Genomic DNA, 14,730 nt, shown 5'->3' on the forward strand with positions numbered 1-14,730 from the left:
TGAAGCGAATGCTGAACTTGACTCCCCAGGCCAAAGTGAACCCCTGTCACGAAAGAATAAAAATAAAAATAGCGGTAGCAGGAAGAAGAAAAATAAAAACTAGCGGTAAGAAAGAAAAGAGAAGAAAATAATAGAAGAGATAACAGAAAATGGAGAAACGTGGCGACAATCTGGAGAAAAGTGGGTCGAAGATCGGCCAGGTTAACCGGCAGCTGAGGAGAAGTCATAATGTAATGTACATTACAAAAACCAGAAGCCATTCATTTACGAATGTGATTGCACTTTAGTTTACATATTTAAATGTTCAGATATTACGATTTGAATGAGGCAAAAGACCATGCTTTTTCTCTCAAATATATTGTTCAAATCATTTGTTTCAGATGTACTGTAATTATTTTCTGTATAAAAATTAATTTGGTATTCAAAAAGTCTTTTTTCAAACTTGAGTCTTGAAAAAGAGGGGGTCGATTTACAATCAGGGCCGTCTTATATTCGGGCCAATACGGTATATGATTGTTTTTTTGGCAAAAAAAGTGCCAAGTTAAGGTGAGAGTAGGCCTATAAGTTTAGTATAAATGTTCTGTCCTTGGGAGCATCTGGTGGAATCCCCTGTCAGAAGGAGTTTAAACTCCAACCTCGGGCAGAGCTTTTCTCACGTCCCGAGGGAGGCAGGGGACATTGAGTCCGAGTGGACCATGTTCCATGCTTCTATTGTTGATGCGGCCAACCTGAGTTGTGGCCGTAAGGTCGTTGGTGCCTGTCGTGGCGGCAACACCCTTGCTTGCTGGTGGACACCGGCAGTAAGGCATGCCGTCAAGGTGAAGAAGGAGTCTTATCGGGCCTTTATGGCCTGTGGGACCCCAGAGGCAGCTGATGGGTATCGATTGGCTAAGCGGAACGCAGTTTCAGCGGTTGCCAAGGCAAAAACTCGGGTGTGGGAAGAGTTCGGTGAGGCCGCGAAATTCTGGTCCACCATCCGACGTCCCTCGCTCTGGAATGACCTCTCACTGAACATTCGGCAAGCCCCCTCGCTGCCCATCTTTAAAACCCTCCTCAAAACTCACTTGATTTCTTCAGCATGACTCAGATTTGATCTTAGTTTTACTGTTTGGTGCTTTCTACCATCTTTGTTGGTGATTTATTGCTTTACTGTTGTATATGTTAGTTGCTCCATGTACAGCACTTTGTATGCAGTGATGGCTGTTTGAAAGTGCTCTATAAATACAGTTGAGTTGAGAGTTGAGTTGAGTCTCAGGAGAGGGAAGCAGTGCACCATTAACACTGTACAGTGGCGATGGGGCGCTCAACTGGGGACGTTGTGAGTCGGTGGACAGAATACTTCGAAGACCTCCTCAACTCCACCAACAGGCCTTCCTGAGAGGAAGCAGAGTCTGGGGACTCTGAGGTGGGCTCTTCTATCTCTTGAAGTCACCGATGTGGTTAAAAAGCTCCTCAGTGGCAAAGCCCCAGGGGTGGATGAGATCCGCCTGGAGTTCCTCAAGGGTCTGGATGTTGTCGGGCTTTCCTGTTTGACACGCCTCTGCAACATCGCGTGGTCATCGGGGAGAGTGCCTCTGGATTGGTAGACCGAGGGGGTGATCCTTCTTTTTTAAAAGGAGTACCCGGAGGGTGTGTTCTGACTAAAGAGGTTTCCAATGCTTTGTCATGGTGTTCTTTTTTGTTCTTTTTTAAACATCAACGTTTAAGATTATAAATTCCATCACATCAGTGAAACATGGCACAAAGCGCACTGTTTTGTCACATGAGGCTTAAAGCTTTTTAAACAATGCCTGCAAGTTTTAAGGCATACAGTTAGACATACACTTCTGTACTGTCATATAAAACCACTTGTTGTTGATTCTCATGCATGCAGAAGACCTCTGCAGGTGCCTTATGAAAGCCCTTCGTAAAGGTAAACTGATATTCGTAAGGTACAATAACTTTACCTTCATGGTGAGGAAGCCATGTCAGATTAAAGTAAGTAAAATGAACCAAATTGGCGTCTTTGAAAAAGGCACACGTGAAAATGATGACGCAACACAGTGCGTCTGAAATGCTCCTATACTTTCAACATATTCTGCCTTTTTTGGACAGATTGTCTTCCCGCTTGGTCAATCACACATGCCAAATAAACTTTTGAATGTATGGACAAACTGAAGAAAATGCAAAATGCCAGTCGAGCTCAGGTTAAAATGTTTTTCATTCATTTGCCGTGCGCAATTGATCATGCACGAAGCTTAGAGGTAATTGTTAAGATGTATTATTCAAAAAGATTGACACGCGCTTGTGTTTAGGGCAGGGGTCTGGGTGCAAAAACATGTTTTTGCCCTGATGTTCCACCTCTGGACGGTCATGCTCATCACTCGGTCATTCGGAAAGTACCTTATCCCTGTCTTCATCTGTCTCCACTTTGCAGTAGGAGTTCACTGACAGGCCATCCATTAGATCCTCCTGGCTAGTTTGAGGTGGTTCCACTCTTCCACTGAAGAACAGAACAGTCTCAGGGCTTGGATTCGGCCATGACAGGATTCCCTGTTTATCCACACAGCACAATACCTGCACACAAACATGTCGGCAAGAAAAAGTATGTGAACCGTTTGAAATTACCTTTATTTCTGCATGAATTGGTCAGAACGTGATCTTTGATTGGATTAAACCGGAGCTCAAATTTCAGCAGGATGATATCAAATACAGAGTGAGGGATGAAGCAAATAACAGGGCCCAAATTAAAGGGCTATGAACATCGAGAGGCACTAAGGAGTCAATCTGGTGTCTGATGGTTGAATTGTTACTTTCGCTGCTAATTGCTAACTTGATTGACAGTACAATAGCTGTAAACAAGTCGAGGAAGTCATGAGATAAGCCAAATTCCTCGCTCCTTATTCTCCAAACCTGCTCCTTTTTGGCTCAATCTTGGCAGGCTTTCAGAGCTAGCTGTCTTGTATACCTCTCAGTCCCATAGACTGCAGTGATTATATTGTCCTATATTGTCCTCTATTGGTTATTTCATTTCCACATTTTTCCTAAGGGGGAAGAATCAAAATTTTCACTTGAAACGTTTCGTCTGCTCATAACTGTGGCAACTGCATTGACTATATATGGAAATGCGCAGCACGTTTGGTCTCACAGCAGCATTCCTGCAAATTCAGCCACGTCGACACTTAAATTCTGCGCCTGTGTGTTATCATCCATGCAGACACTTCTGCAGGTGACTGTGCCCAATCCAATTATTGAGACTATGCAGACTGAACGCATATAAAGCACGTCAGCCACACCTGCACCTAGAGCAACATTACAGCCATCGTATGTTTGATGTTGTATATGCGGGGTGCATACGACCTATCAGTTTGTCAGACTTTGAGGCTGATGTCTGAAAGTACTTATGATGCCTGTCCTCCTTGATGCCTCTCACTTCGTGCACCGGTATGTTGAAATCTCAGTCCTTTCTCGTGTCAGTGGTTGGACATGATGTCTGTTTGACTTTTTATTCCTCTTCGGTCAAATGCAACAGACAAAAATCTCTTTTATTTTGCGTTCGCTTTCTGTGCAATGTGAAAAGCATGACAGGGCCATAATCCATAGCTGTTAATGTTAGTTCGACTGGTTCGCATGTGTGCCTCGCAGTGTAGAGGTGCAGGGTTCAATTTCAGGCTCCAACCTTCCTTTGTGGAGTGTGCATGTACTCAAATTGTCCTCAGGTGTGTTTGTGAGCATGAAAGGTTGCTTGATTACTGGGTTGGAAGGCTCTGCCAGACGACAGAGTTCCAGTACAGCCGCACAAAAAGCTTGGTACTACACACACACACACACACACACACGCACACACACGCACACACACACGCACGCACGCACACACAGTCTAACCGCGCTACAACGGACTTTGAGGGAGATAACAAATCTGTACGTTATAGCGGTCGTTCTCGTAACCATTTCCAAAAAATGGCCACTGTTTTAACATACAGTTTGAACATGTATAGAACACGTAATACAGTATAAACATGTCAATTACAAATACGTGTGTACAGTATGAAGATAAAAATTATTTTATAAGATATGAAACAGAAAACTGTCGCGTTCTACTTCATCTCTGAAAACATTCAGCAAATGAGAAGTCCTTTCTCCAGTTTAGGATGTGTCGGGCCACAAATTTATGTTCATGTTTCAATATGTTGGCCTCGACCTCCGCCATGATGTTGTTGCCATTACAGAAGATTGTCAAAATTATTGGTTTTGCAGTTAATAGTCTTGGCCAGAAATTCAATAATGTGCGAGATGATCAGTAGCGTTGCGAAGGGAATTCTGCGTTGTACGTTTTGTTCATAAGCAATGACACAGTGGCAGTTGTCACAAAGGCCTTTTCACTATTTTGTGGGAAAAATCTGATCATTCTAAGGAAGTTGACATGATAAAGGTGTTCATTGTCAGCAAAATCGGCAAATGGAAAATGAAATATGTGAATTAAGGACTTTGAAATGAAAAGATTACGGGGTGAAAACAAACGGGGATGTTGAAAAGAGGTTCAGGTGTACAATCAAACCTCGGTTTTCGAACGTCTCGGTTCTCAACCAATTCGGTTTTCGACCAAAAATTTCGAGTTTTTTATGCCTCGGATGACAAACAAATTTTGGTTCTCGAACAAACTGAGCGCACTTGAATGCACCACTTGACTCCTCTCGCCTTCCTTACACGAGAAAATTACGCTTTCTCGGGTAGACCAGGAAGTGACGCTTCCTCGTGTTGCTTTCCATTTTGAGCAGACGTGTTCGATAAATTTTTTTTTTTAAAAGAGCGTGGTTTCGGTTTTCGAACAATTCGGTTTTCGAACAGCCTTCTGGAACGGATTATGGACAAAAACCGAGGTTTGACTGTATATGCTTGTCACGTGAGACTCCACTGACCAGACCTTAGTGCCAAACTTGCAGCCTAGTATTGCTTCAGTTTGTCACAATAGCTCTAGTTAATAAGTAGTGTCCATGTACAGAAGTCAAGCGTGAATTTTGTGTGTTTGGGTCAGTATTAACCTCCATTTTGGTCAAAGAACTCACATTTTATGTTATTGTAGACCCCCCCTTCATGTATTTAGACTTATCAAACATTTTTTTTGTCATAAACCCTCTAAACCAGGGGTGTCAAACCCATTTATGCTGTGGGCCACATTTTAGTTACCGTTTCACTTGGAGGGCCATTATGACTGAAACCATATAAAGAAGTAAAGAATAATTGTTAATTCAACTGTTGTTTAAGTTACTATCATGAGGGGTTTGGTCACAAGAAAATGTTTAGAATATAGCTCTTATCTATTTCACATGAGAATTAAAAATTTTGGTTGACGTTTTAGAAAGGATCATGGAGTTGACATGTTTGAGCTGCTTTCGCGGGCCACATAGAATGATGTGGTGGGCCAGATCTAGCCCCCGGGTCTAGAGTTTGACATCTGTGCTCTAAACAATCCAAAATTCGACGTGGTAACCCTTGAAGTGAGCGGGAGTAATGCAGGCATTTCTTACGGCCACAACTATATACCTAGACTCTTACACGTGACCCCTACTCTAACTACAGATAGTGGCGTCGCCAGTTTAAGCCCAAATGACGTTGTTCTTTGATCCAAACACAGAATTCACTGCTTTAAGGGTGATTTTCATGCAGCTTGTCAGTCATTTGGTGAGAAAAAGATGAAATTGCGTCAATTAAAGTGGCCGCTTCCACTTCATTTCAATATAGATGCGTATTCCATGCCGCCATTTTGTGTTTCAGTGAGAGAGTGCACAAATTGCGTATCGAGCCTTCCTGAAATGAGAGTATAATGGTTGTTACCACAGCAACGATACAAAAAGCCAGGCACTGGTTTCAGAGCGCCATGGCTCGTATTTTGAGAATATGTTGTGGACAGTTATGGTTTCAGTATGTTGTGACATCACATACATCTCTTAGCCGTTTGTGTGGCTTTTGGCCTGTCCCAGCTACGTAGCCATGCCCGGAAGCTTGCCCACAGTGGAAGCACACGTCTTTTGTGCTTAGTCAGTCGTACTTGGCCTAGCCGTCGAGCTATTTCGCTACTAAATCACGAGTTCTTGCTTGTTGCTGGGTACCTGATGTGCTCTGAAGTGAGCTCATTTGGTTGCTGTGTTTCTCGCCAAAATACTTCATCATTGGGAAAATGATGATAAAAATGTATCCACTTGCTTTAACAACTAATTTTTGGTCCAATTTGTGGTCTTATTCACCGCATTTGAAATATCTGCTCAATTTGGCTGCGTTGTAAACTGGTCTAGTAGCAGATGAATTTTCAACCCTCACAGGTGGACACACCTTCGGTAACTACTATCTGACAGCCAAATCCAAAACAATAATACGCGCCAAAAACACAGAAAACACAAGCACACTGGTGAAGTGTGTCTCACGCAACAGTCCTACCCATGACAAACCCAAGGATCAAAACGGTTGTCTTTGCAAGACCCAGCCCCTGGCTGACACTTCAGATTATGAGCTTGGATCCGTGGCACAAAAGCTTCTTAACATGCTCCATGACTTGGCAAAAGACAAGTCAAATTACCTGCTGGAATCCAAACATCCCGTCCGACAGCAAAAGTTTTGATGCCCGATGAGTTCATTCTTGCACTGTGACTGTACAAGGACTTGCTGGTGCAAAAACCTCTGGGGTGAACTCACCGTGAAATAATTCAAACAAGTTCTCCCTGAGAACTAAACTTGAACAAATACTGGAACATGACACATTTGTTGACCCCGGTGCTTAAACGACAATGATTGCACGATTGTCTGTGTCTTATGTGTCGCCTTGTATTATTTTGTCATTTTATGTTAACTTTTCTTTTGATGATGGCGCGGGCACCCGCAGCGGCTCCTCTTGTTGCATGTTGTCTTGAGAGGGAAGAATTTCATCTTTGCTGTGCACATACAGCACATTTGACAATAAAGTTGTACTTGACTTAAAAAATGACCGTTTTTACCAACTTATTGCACCATTTAAACCATTGCAGCATTCTGAAAATTAAATAAATCAACAAATAATAATACATTCAAATTCAGTCCAGCAACATTAACTCAGGAGCAGAATATATAAAACATTTTAGTCTACAAAACAAAAATGAATACATTTGGTTTGTTTACTGCACTTCATATCGCCCAATTGGTGCAAAAAATAAATAAATAAATAAATAAAATAAAAAATAAAACTACACAGTAGAGCCAATACTCCCTGTGCACTCTCTGACAATGAGGGCAACACTGCCAACTGCTATAGTGGATGCGCAATTGTATTTCATTCTATTCTTTTCTGCAAAAAAAAGCATGTTCCCCAGAGTCAACATGCGCCTCCCCTGGCATCGCATCACCAACCCCCTGGGGGAGGGCGCCCCCACTATTTGAGAAAGACTGCCTTAAAGGATGGATATGGGAACTGCAGCTCCAAGCTTTTTATGCGGCTGTAGTGATAAAAACAAATAATTGAAATGCAAAACATATGTACGTTTGCCTGTGTATTAAGCTGAGGCAATAAACCAGCTTTGCTCCTGGTCTGAAGGCCACCCAGTGTGGTCTAGACAAAGCTCCGAGATCGCAGGGGTCCAAGCCACAAGAACCCAACCAAGCCTTTGCTTTCCTGCTTCCAGCTGCCACCTTTTTCCTTTTTTTTCTTCTCTTCATCTCCAAAAAAGTCAAAATTCCTTCCACTTGCTCACCATGGAATACTCTGCTGACCAAACCTTAGCAGCCCACTATAGCTTCAGTTTGGTGCATACAAATCCGCCACCGTCACTATAGTCCTAATTACCACCTTCTCAATATTAACCACGAGACATCATTCGTCCCTCACCTCCCATTCATCTTATATATATATATATATATATATATATATATAATACCTGCATCTTGCACTAAATCAGATGGAAGCTATATATATATATATATATATGTGTGTGTGTGCATGCTTCTTCACTCATTTAGGCTGACTATAGATGTCTTGTATGCCATTAATCGAGTCAAGCAGGAATTGTGTGTGTGTTTGGGTCCAAGTATTAAAGGTAACCTGCTTTTTTATCTTATTTTATTTTGGAAATACTTTTTTTTTTTTGGTCAAAGTGAGACTGATAGGATGCTTCGGGTGCAGTGTGCACTTACACAAAAATATCTAATATTGATGCACACACACACTGACACAATTTTTTCCCCTCTTCAACTCATGCTATTGATTTAGGATCAGTTCGCAAGCTACCGGTCGATTGCGATCGACGTATTGGCCCCCCCACTGGTTTAGAGGGGACATGATGAAAACCCTCGTTAAATAGTAAAATAAATTATCCTTTATTGAATGCTCCTTTATCCTTTATCCTTTATTACCAACATAGAGGTCAATTTCGTACTCCTTTGAAAATGTAATTGTGTTGTATGATGACTGTATTCTTTTCCTTTTTTACTATTTTACTTACCGTTACTTTCTGTCAATTTATTACTGTATATGTTTTTATGTTCAATAAACAATAAAGAAACAAACAAAAAAGCTTAGGGTGGTGCATGACCTGCATGACCGGAAGTCATTGTTGGTCAGCAGTCTGCAATCGCAGCTTGCGGTCAGGCTGTTGTGAAGCATCTTTTTAGTTTTTTTTCTCATTAATTTGCTCCGTCTGCTTGCACAGTCTGAATCTCTCTCTCTCTCTCTCTCTCTCTCTCTCTCTCTCTCTCTCTCTCTCTCTCTGCGTGCGTATATAGAGGGTTATAGTATATACATAGTCAAATAGTACTTACAGTGACAGACCCAAGCGTGTGTAAAAGGCTGGAGGTGTAGCAAAGAGTCTGAGACTCTCCCTTCAGTACACCAATGAGGTGTCTCCACACACAAAGCATCATGTCCTGCACACAGAAACACACATGTAAATAATGTGCAAATAACTGGTGTCATCTCAACATAATATAAGCGCAGGTCCTTATGAATAGCCTGATCAGCCAAATCTGCAACAGCATCACTGATTTGGACTTTCAGTGACCGTCGTCAGCATGTCTATGTTGAAAACTGGGCTTTTTGGATCAATAATTTGAAATAAGTGACATTAACAGATGTATCTACACGAGTAACTCATCAAAGTTCCTGTAAACTGGATTTTTTTTTTGGCACACTGCAGAGAACAGTGTTGGTTAACAAGCCAGCTAATAAAAAATAAAAACATTCATTAAAAAAAAAAAAAAAATCGTCAAGTTTAGAAAGAGAGGCTACAAAATTTGAGACTTACTCCGAGTTGTCGGATGCTATGGCTGTGTCCTCTGAATGTGCCAAAAAAGCATCCTGCTCACTCCTTACCAGTCAAACAAATGTTTGACTAATATTGAGTCACAGGCTGAAAAACATGTGCTCCTATGTTAAATAGAGTTAACATTACCTCGAGTGTGGATCCACACCAAAACGGAGCAAAGTGATGACTGGAAAGTTTATTTCCTTGCCACTGGTCCATTTACAAGCTAGCGAGCTTGCTCGGTCTTTCGCCCATGGGCTGATAAATAGTTAACTTTCCTTGAAATGCCTCAGTTGTACAGACCCATGAATTGGATGACCCTGCGAGCGGTCTCACAGACCAATTCGTCACAATTCGTCACTGGCTTGCTACGTGTGTGGATCCACACAACAGAGACATCCATCCATCCATCCATTATATGAACTGTTTTATCAGTGTCTCTGTAGCCCATATAACACAACACATCATGCTTCAACAAAGTGACACTTTTTAGCATAGATTGCTGACTACATGCTATAGAGTTAGAAATGGGATTGTACTCATAATTGGAACGAAGGTGCTTAGGCTGCAAAATGTGGTGTGGGGGTGACTCAAACCAGAAAGCCCAAGAGCGTACCATGCCTCAAAAATCTGGACAACTAAAATAGTGTCCAGATTGCTTGCTTGGCTCTCGACGAAGGCGGACGCTTTTGCTTTCTCGTCCTGTCCCCCGCCCCACCCCCACCTTTCCCTGCTCGCCACTCAGTCCTTGTGCTGTCTTTGTCTGACTTTTCCTAGCCTCCTGTCGTACTTTCATCCTAAAAACAATCATGGAATTGGTTGGCTGGTGTCTCGATGCCATCGACAAAATTTTCTCGATGAGAAGAGCAGGCAGTGGGGAGCCTACTTGCCCCTCGAGGACTTTCGCTGCTGGGTACACCCTCCTTGGAGGAAGCGGAGAATGGTGTGCCTGTCAACACTGTCCGTTGAGGATGTGGATGACATCTACATTTTCGGCCCTCCGATAACAGGTATGCTGCTGTTTGGGTTAGCAGTTCCCTGATCTATCGCAAAATTCAACCGACGGGAGCGGCTCGATTGGAAGTGAGGAGGCTGCCGGTCTAAGGATGGTATAGTGCGGATGTCCAACACTCAGACTCAGACTGTGCTCAACCACAAACTGTTGCGGTTTTGGAGCGTCTCTGCAAGATGGTCAAGAACTTGGAGAAACTGGAATCTGTCCTCAAATATTGACTGAAACCACGGATTTGACTGTTCGACGCCATTAAAGAGACACTAGCCACGGACTCAAGGCTGTCTTAAATTCTTGGGCAGCCTGCTACCAAAACAACATCTGCTATCTTGACCTTCCCCTGATGAAAATACGCTCTGAAGCTAGTCCCCCACCTTCTCCCCCTCCCCCATACATTCCCTTGTTATCACCGTCTTCATTGTTTTTGTCTTGTGACCTGTTGTAACTGTCATATGCTTGTGCAGGAGTTTTTTGCCTAACTCAAATTATCCTCGAAAGAGGATAGTCTCAGCGTGGTTTTTTTTTTTCTCCCCCTCTCCTTATAAATAAAATGTATTATTATTATTATTATTATTATTATAACAGTTTCATGCTAAATCTCCAAAATTCTGGACTAAGTAAAGTAGCAGTGACAAGACTTTTTTTTTTACATTAAAAGAAAAATAACTTGTTTGTGAAATGAATACCCAGATTATCCTCAGGTTTTTTTTTTTTTACACTCCACGATATATGCCATACATAAAATTGATTCGTCAATTACTGTGCACTGGTATTTGTAACAGCGGACAACCACAGTCTCCTCAACAAGAGTAATGAACACAGTATGTGGCTGGGTCTGAGATCTGGTTTAATAATTAAAAAAATAATAATAATAATTGGTCTTATTGGCATTTAAAACAAGTTTCAGTTCATAGAGTGCATTTTGTATGACCACAAATGTATTTTGGATATATTTAACCACTTGTGCAAGAGATGTAGCATGGCAGCACACAGTGGTGCAACCACAAAAAGGTGAAGTCCTGCCTTTGCCACATTTTGATGACGATTGTTCAGTGGTAAGTGGTAAATCAAAGTGGCCCTTACACTGAACCCAGCAGCACACCCCTGTGAACAGATACAATGTCAGAGCATACACCGTCATCTGTAATGCATTGTGACCGACTGCAAAGATAATTTGAAAACCAAGCAGTAGCTTATTCTGAGAGCAGAGAGCTCAGAAGTCTATGTGGTAAAACAACATGATTGACTGTATCAAAGTTTTTGGACCAGTGGTTCTTAACCTTGTTAGAGGTATCGAACCTAACCAATTCATATGCAGGTTCACTGAACCCTTCATTAGTGAAAAATAAAAATACGATATTTTTTTACAAATTCAAGACATTTAAAAAAAAACACATTTAAAATATAAATAAAAGTAAATAAAATTACACCGCATAAGTATAGGTTTTTTAAAATTGTATGACGTTCTATCACGGCAGACACACGGTGACTACTGAGCGAACAAAATTTCCCGCAGCACTGATTGGACAAGCAATGTGATCATCTGCAGCCAGCGATGGCCAAGCAGGCGTATCATAACTAATGGACATTTTAAGTCAGGTGTGTCTCCATGGCAGAGGCTCCGTCGGACCCCTGAGACCGATTCACCGAACCCCTAGGGTTCAATTGAACCCAGGTTAAAAACCACTGTTTTGGGACAAATCTATAAAAAGAGCAGCCCAATGTTGTTTCCTGTCAAATGCTACAGAAAGGTCATTGACCACTTTCAGCGCAGCTGTGACAGTGCTATGACCTTTTCTGAAAACCGATGAGAAAATATCATTGATGTATAAAAGATCCTTGGAATGATCACTTACGAGAGATTGGTCTATAATTGCAGTCAGTCAGTAATGGGAGAATAAAAGCAGACTTCCAAATTTTGGGAATTTCCTTAGTGAACAATGTTAGGTTAAAAGTATATGCAAGTGGCTCTGCGATAAAATCAGCAACTAGCTTTAAGAAACCCTTTGCTGTGCAAGATGTTTGTCAGGCCTTAAATCTTGCACAGCAACGGGAACAAAACTGAATGACTGACCAGGATATCAATGGTCCCCAAGTCCCAGGTTGTGGACCCGTACTGGTCCATAGGTTATTTGGTACCGGGCCACACAGGAAGAATAAATAATTTACATGACTTCCGTTTTATGCATTTCGGAATCTGAAAGATGGTTTATTTTGAAAAATTACTGGATCCTCTGTTACATCCGTCTACAGTATGTCACTCTTGACGCGGGTGAAGGCGCGCTTCACGGTCACATGATAGGTTACCTCTAAAATGAATCCCAGGAGCTAGCAAAATGAGTAAAACACAAAAGTCTTTGCAAGGTTTCTTTGGGAAGAGGAAAAGGCCCAGCCAGGAGACAGAAAATAAATAACATTAGCATTTAGCTTCATTGCACTAATGCTCAACGCAGGTAAAAACATTTGATCGCAGTGAAGAGTTTTTGCAAGGGGTGCTGTCTTGGCCTGGACTGGATATTTGACGTTGGTCCGTGTTGTATTAAAAATTATCAGTCTTGTATTTCTTTTTTTATTGAGCTTACATACAGCTTATCAGACAGTATTACAGTATTAGATGTGAGCTTTTCTTCTCCTTTTTCATTTTATTGAGTGTTCTCTACCAAATTTTAATAACAAATGGAAAAAAAAAACGAGAATGGAACATCATTTATTTCATGCAATTGAAAGAAAAATGCTCTATTGGGAATAACATGAGACCCATTTCTTTTTTTTTTTTTTTAACAATGCATTTACAGTTGTTCCCGACTATTCGCAGGGAATAGCAACCTGGCCCGCAGATAAATAGCAAAAATCTGTGTCCAATTGATGCCCAATTATTTTAATAAGTTATACACCGTGATTTTATTGGTCCGGCCTACTTGGCAATTGATTTTCCTCCAATGTGGCCCCTGAGTCAAAATATTGTGTATCAGATCCGGACGTACGTATAGTCATACTCACATTTTAATGTTGATAAAACCTAAATATTGATATTTACAGCCATAAAAAAATGCATCGGTCTCACTTTTGCCATACTTTTGGAGACAAGTGAGTATGTTATTTCTTGATCCATTTATTTATTTGTTTTAGTTTTACATGATTACTGGGGAAAAGAGACCATCTATTGAAAAAAAAATTGTGAAACAAAGCACAGGGCAAGGTCAGTGAGCACAATGACAGGCAGGTTAGGGTGACATTTGGAGCCAGAAAACGAGAGGTTCTATACCTGAGAGGAAACCACTTCAGTGTAGCTGCTTAGAGTGTCCTCAGAGAATTTAGCAAGCTAGGGATAAAAAGGAAAGCAGAGTTAAAACCGTGGAGTAAGCATATTCTAAGCAAACGTGTTTACCTTGTATTTCCAGTGTCCTGTCTGTAACCCAGTCTGAGTTTATAACACGAAAACATACTAATGACAATCAAACATCATCTGCCTCATTATGTAAATTCCCAAACAGAAATGTAACATGTGACATTTAAATAAAACTACATCATCCCTGCAGGTTGAGCCCATAGCGAGCCAAAAGAAAGACAATACATTGTCACATTATTAAGATGACGATCATTTTTATCAACCCAAATTTCGCGATATGCATTCAATTCCGGATATCCGTGAAAGGGGAACTATCTATCCATTCTTTGTATCCTCACTTGTGTCATCGATGAGATGGAGCCTGTCCCGGTTTCAGGTCAGTTAAGTTTATTTATTCAGACACATCTACCGACTGCTGTCAGGCTGCTGAATAAACATATGTGAAAACCTGTAACCATTGTAAATAGCACAGACACCTTATGCTGTGTTTTCTATGCTATTGCTAATTTATTATATTTATTCTCCAAATATATTGCTAATGCTATATTTTATATTGCACTTATATTGAACTGTGTAGTTATTTTCTGAAACATTTATTTTGTGCAATGAATCACTTTGTTTTTGTTCTCCCCCCCAATTTTGCTGCTGTAGACTGCAAATTTCCCCAGTGTGGGACAAATAAAGGTTATCTTATCTTATCTTATATTTTACACGAGGCCATATACTCAAAAATCATAGTGGATGCAATGTTGTCTGAAATGGAACGGAGCATGATCTTATTACGACTATCCCTGTCCATACAGTAATAATATCATCCACTGCTCTTCTCCCTCTACACAAACGATTGCACCTCAACAAGTCCAGCTGTCAAACTCAAAGTTCGCAGACGACACCACGGTCATCGGTCTCATCAAAGACGGCGACGAGTCTGCGTACCGACAACAAGTGGAGCAGCTGGAGCTCTGGTGCAACCGACACAACCTCGGGCTGAACACGCTCAAGACTGTAGAGATGATCGTGGACTTCAGGAAACATCCTTCACCACAGTTGCCCCTCACACTATCCGACTGCCCTGTGTCAACCGTCGAGACCTTCAAGTTCCTGGGAATCACAGTCTCCCAGGACAT

General features: G+C 41.4%; 1 protein-coding gene across 4 annotated transcripts in view; it reads right to left on the minus strand.

The window, feature by feature from the left end:
• The window catches only part of tmem94 (transmembrane protein 94), a 77,841-nt gene that overhangs the window by 32,233 nt on the left and 30,878 nt on the right, over positions 1-14,730 (minus strand). For 3 of the 4 annotated variants that reach the window (XM_019875712.1, XM_019875711.1, XM_019875714.1), the window contains exons 11-13: positions 13,520-13,576; positions 8,761-8,865; positions 2,383-2,556 (exon numbers count right to left, since the gene is read on the minus strand). In XM_019875712.1, the coding sequence (XP_019731271.1) occupies positions 2,383-2,556; positions 8,761-8,865; positions 13,520-13,576 (336 nt within the window). The remainder of the gene's footprint in view (positions 1-2,382; positions 2,557-8,760; positions 8,866-13,519; positions 13,577-14,730) is intronic. The other variant, XM_019875713.1, reaches the window with a different exon arrangement.

The sequence above is a fragment of the Hippocampus comes genome, unplaced genomic scaffold (genome assembly GCF_001891065.2).
Source record: "Hippocampus comes isolate QL1 unplaced genomic scaffold, H_comes_QL1_v1.1 scaffold334, whole genome shotgun sequence".
Taxonomy (NCBI): Eukaryota; Metazoa; Chordata; class Actinopteri; order Syngnathiformes; family Syngnathidae; genus Hippocampus; species Hippocampus comes.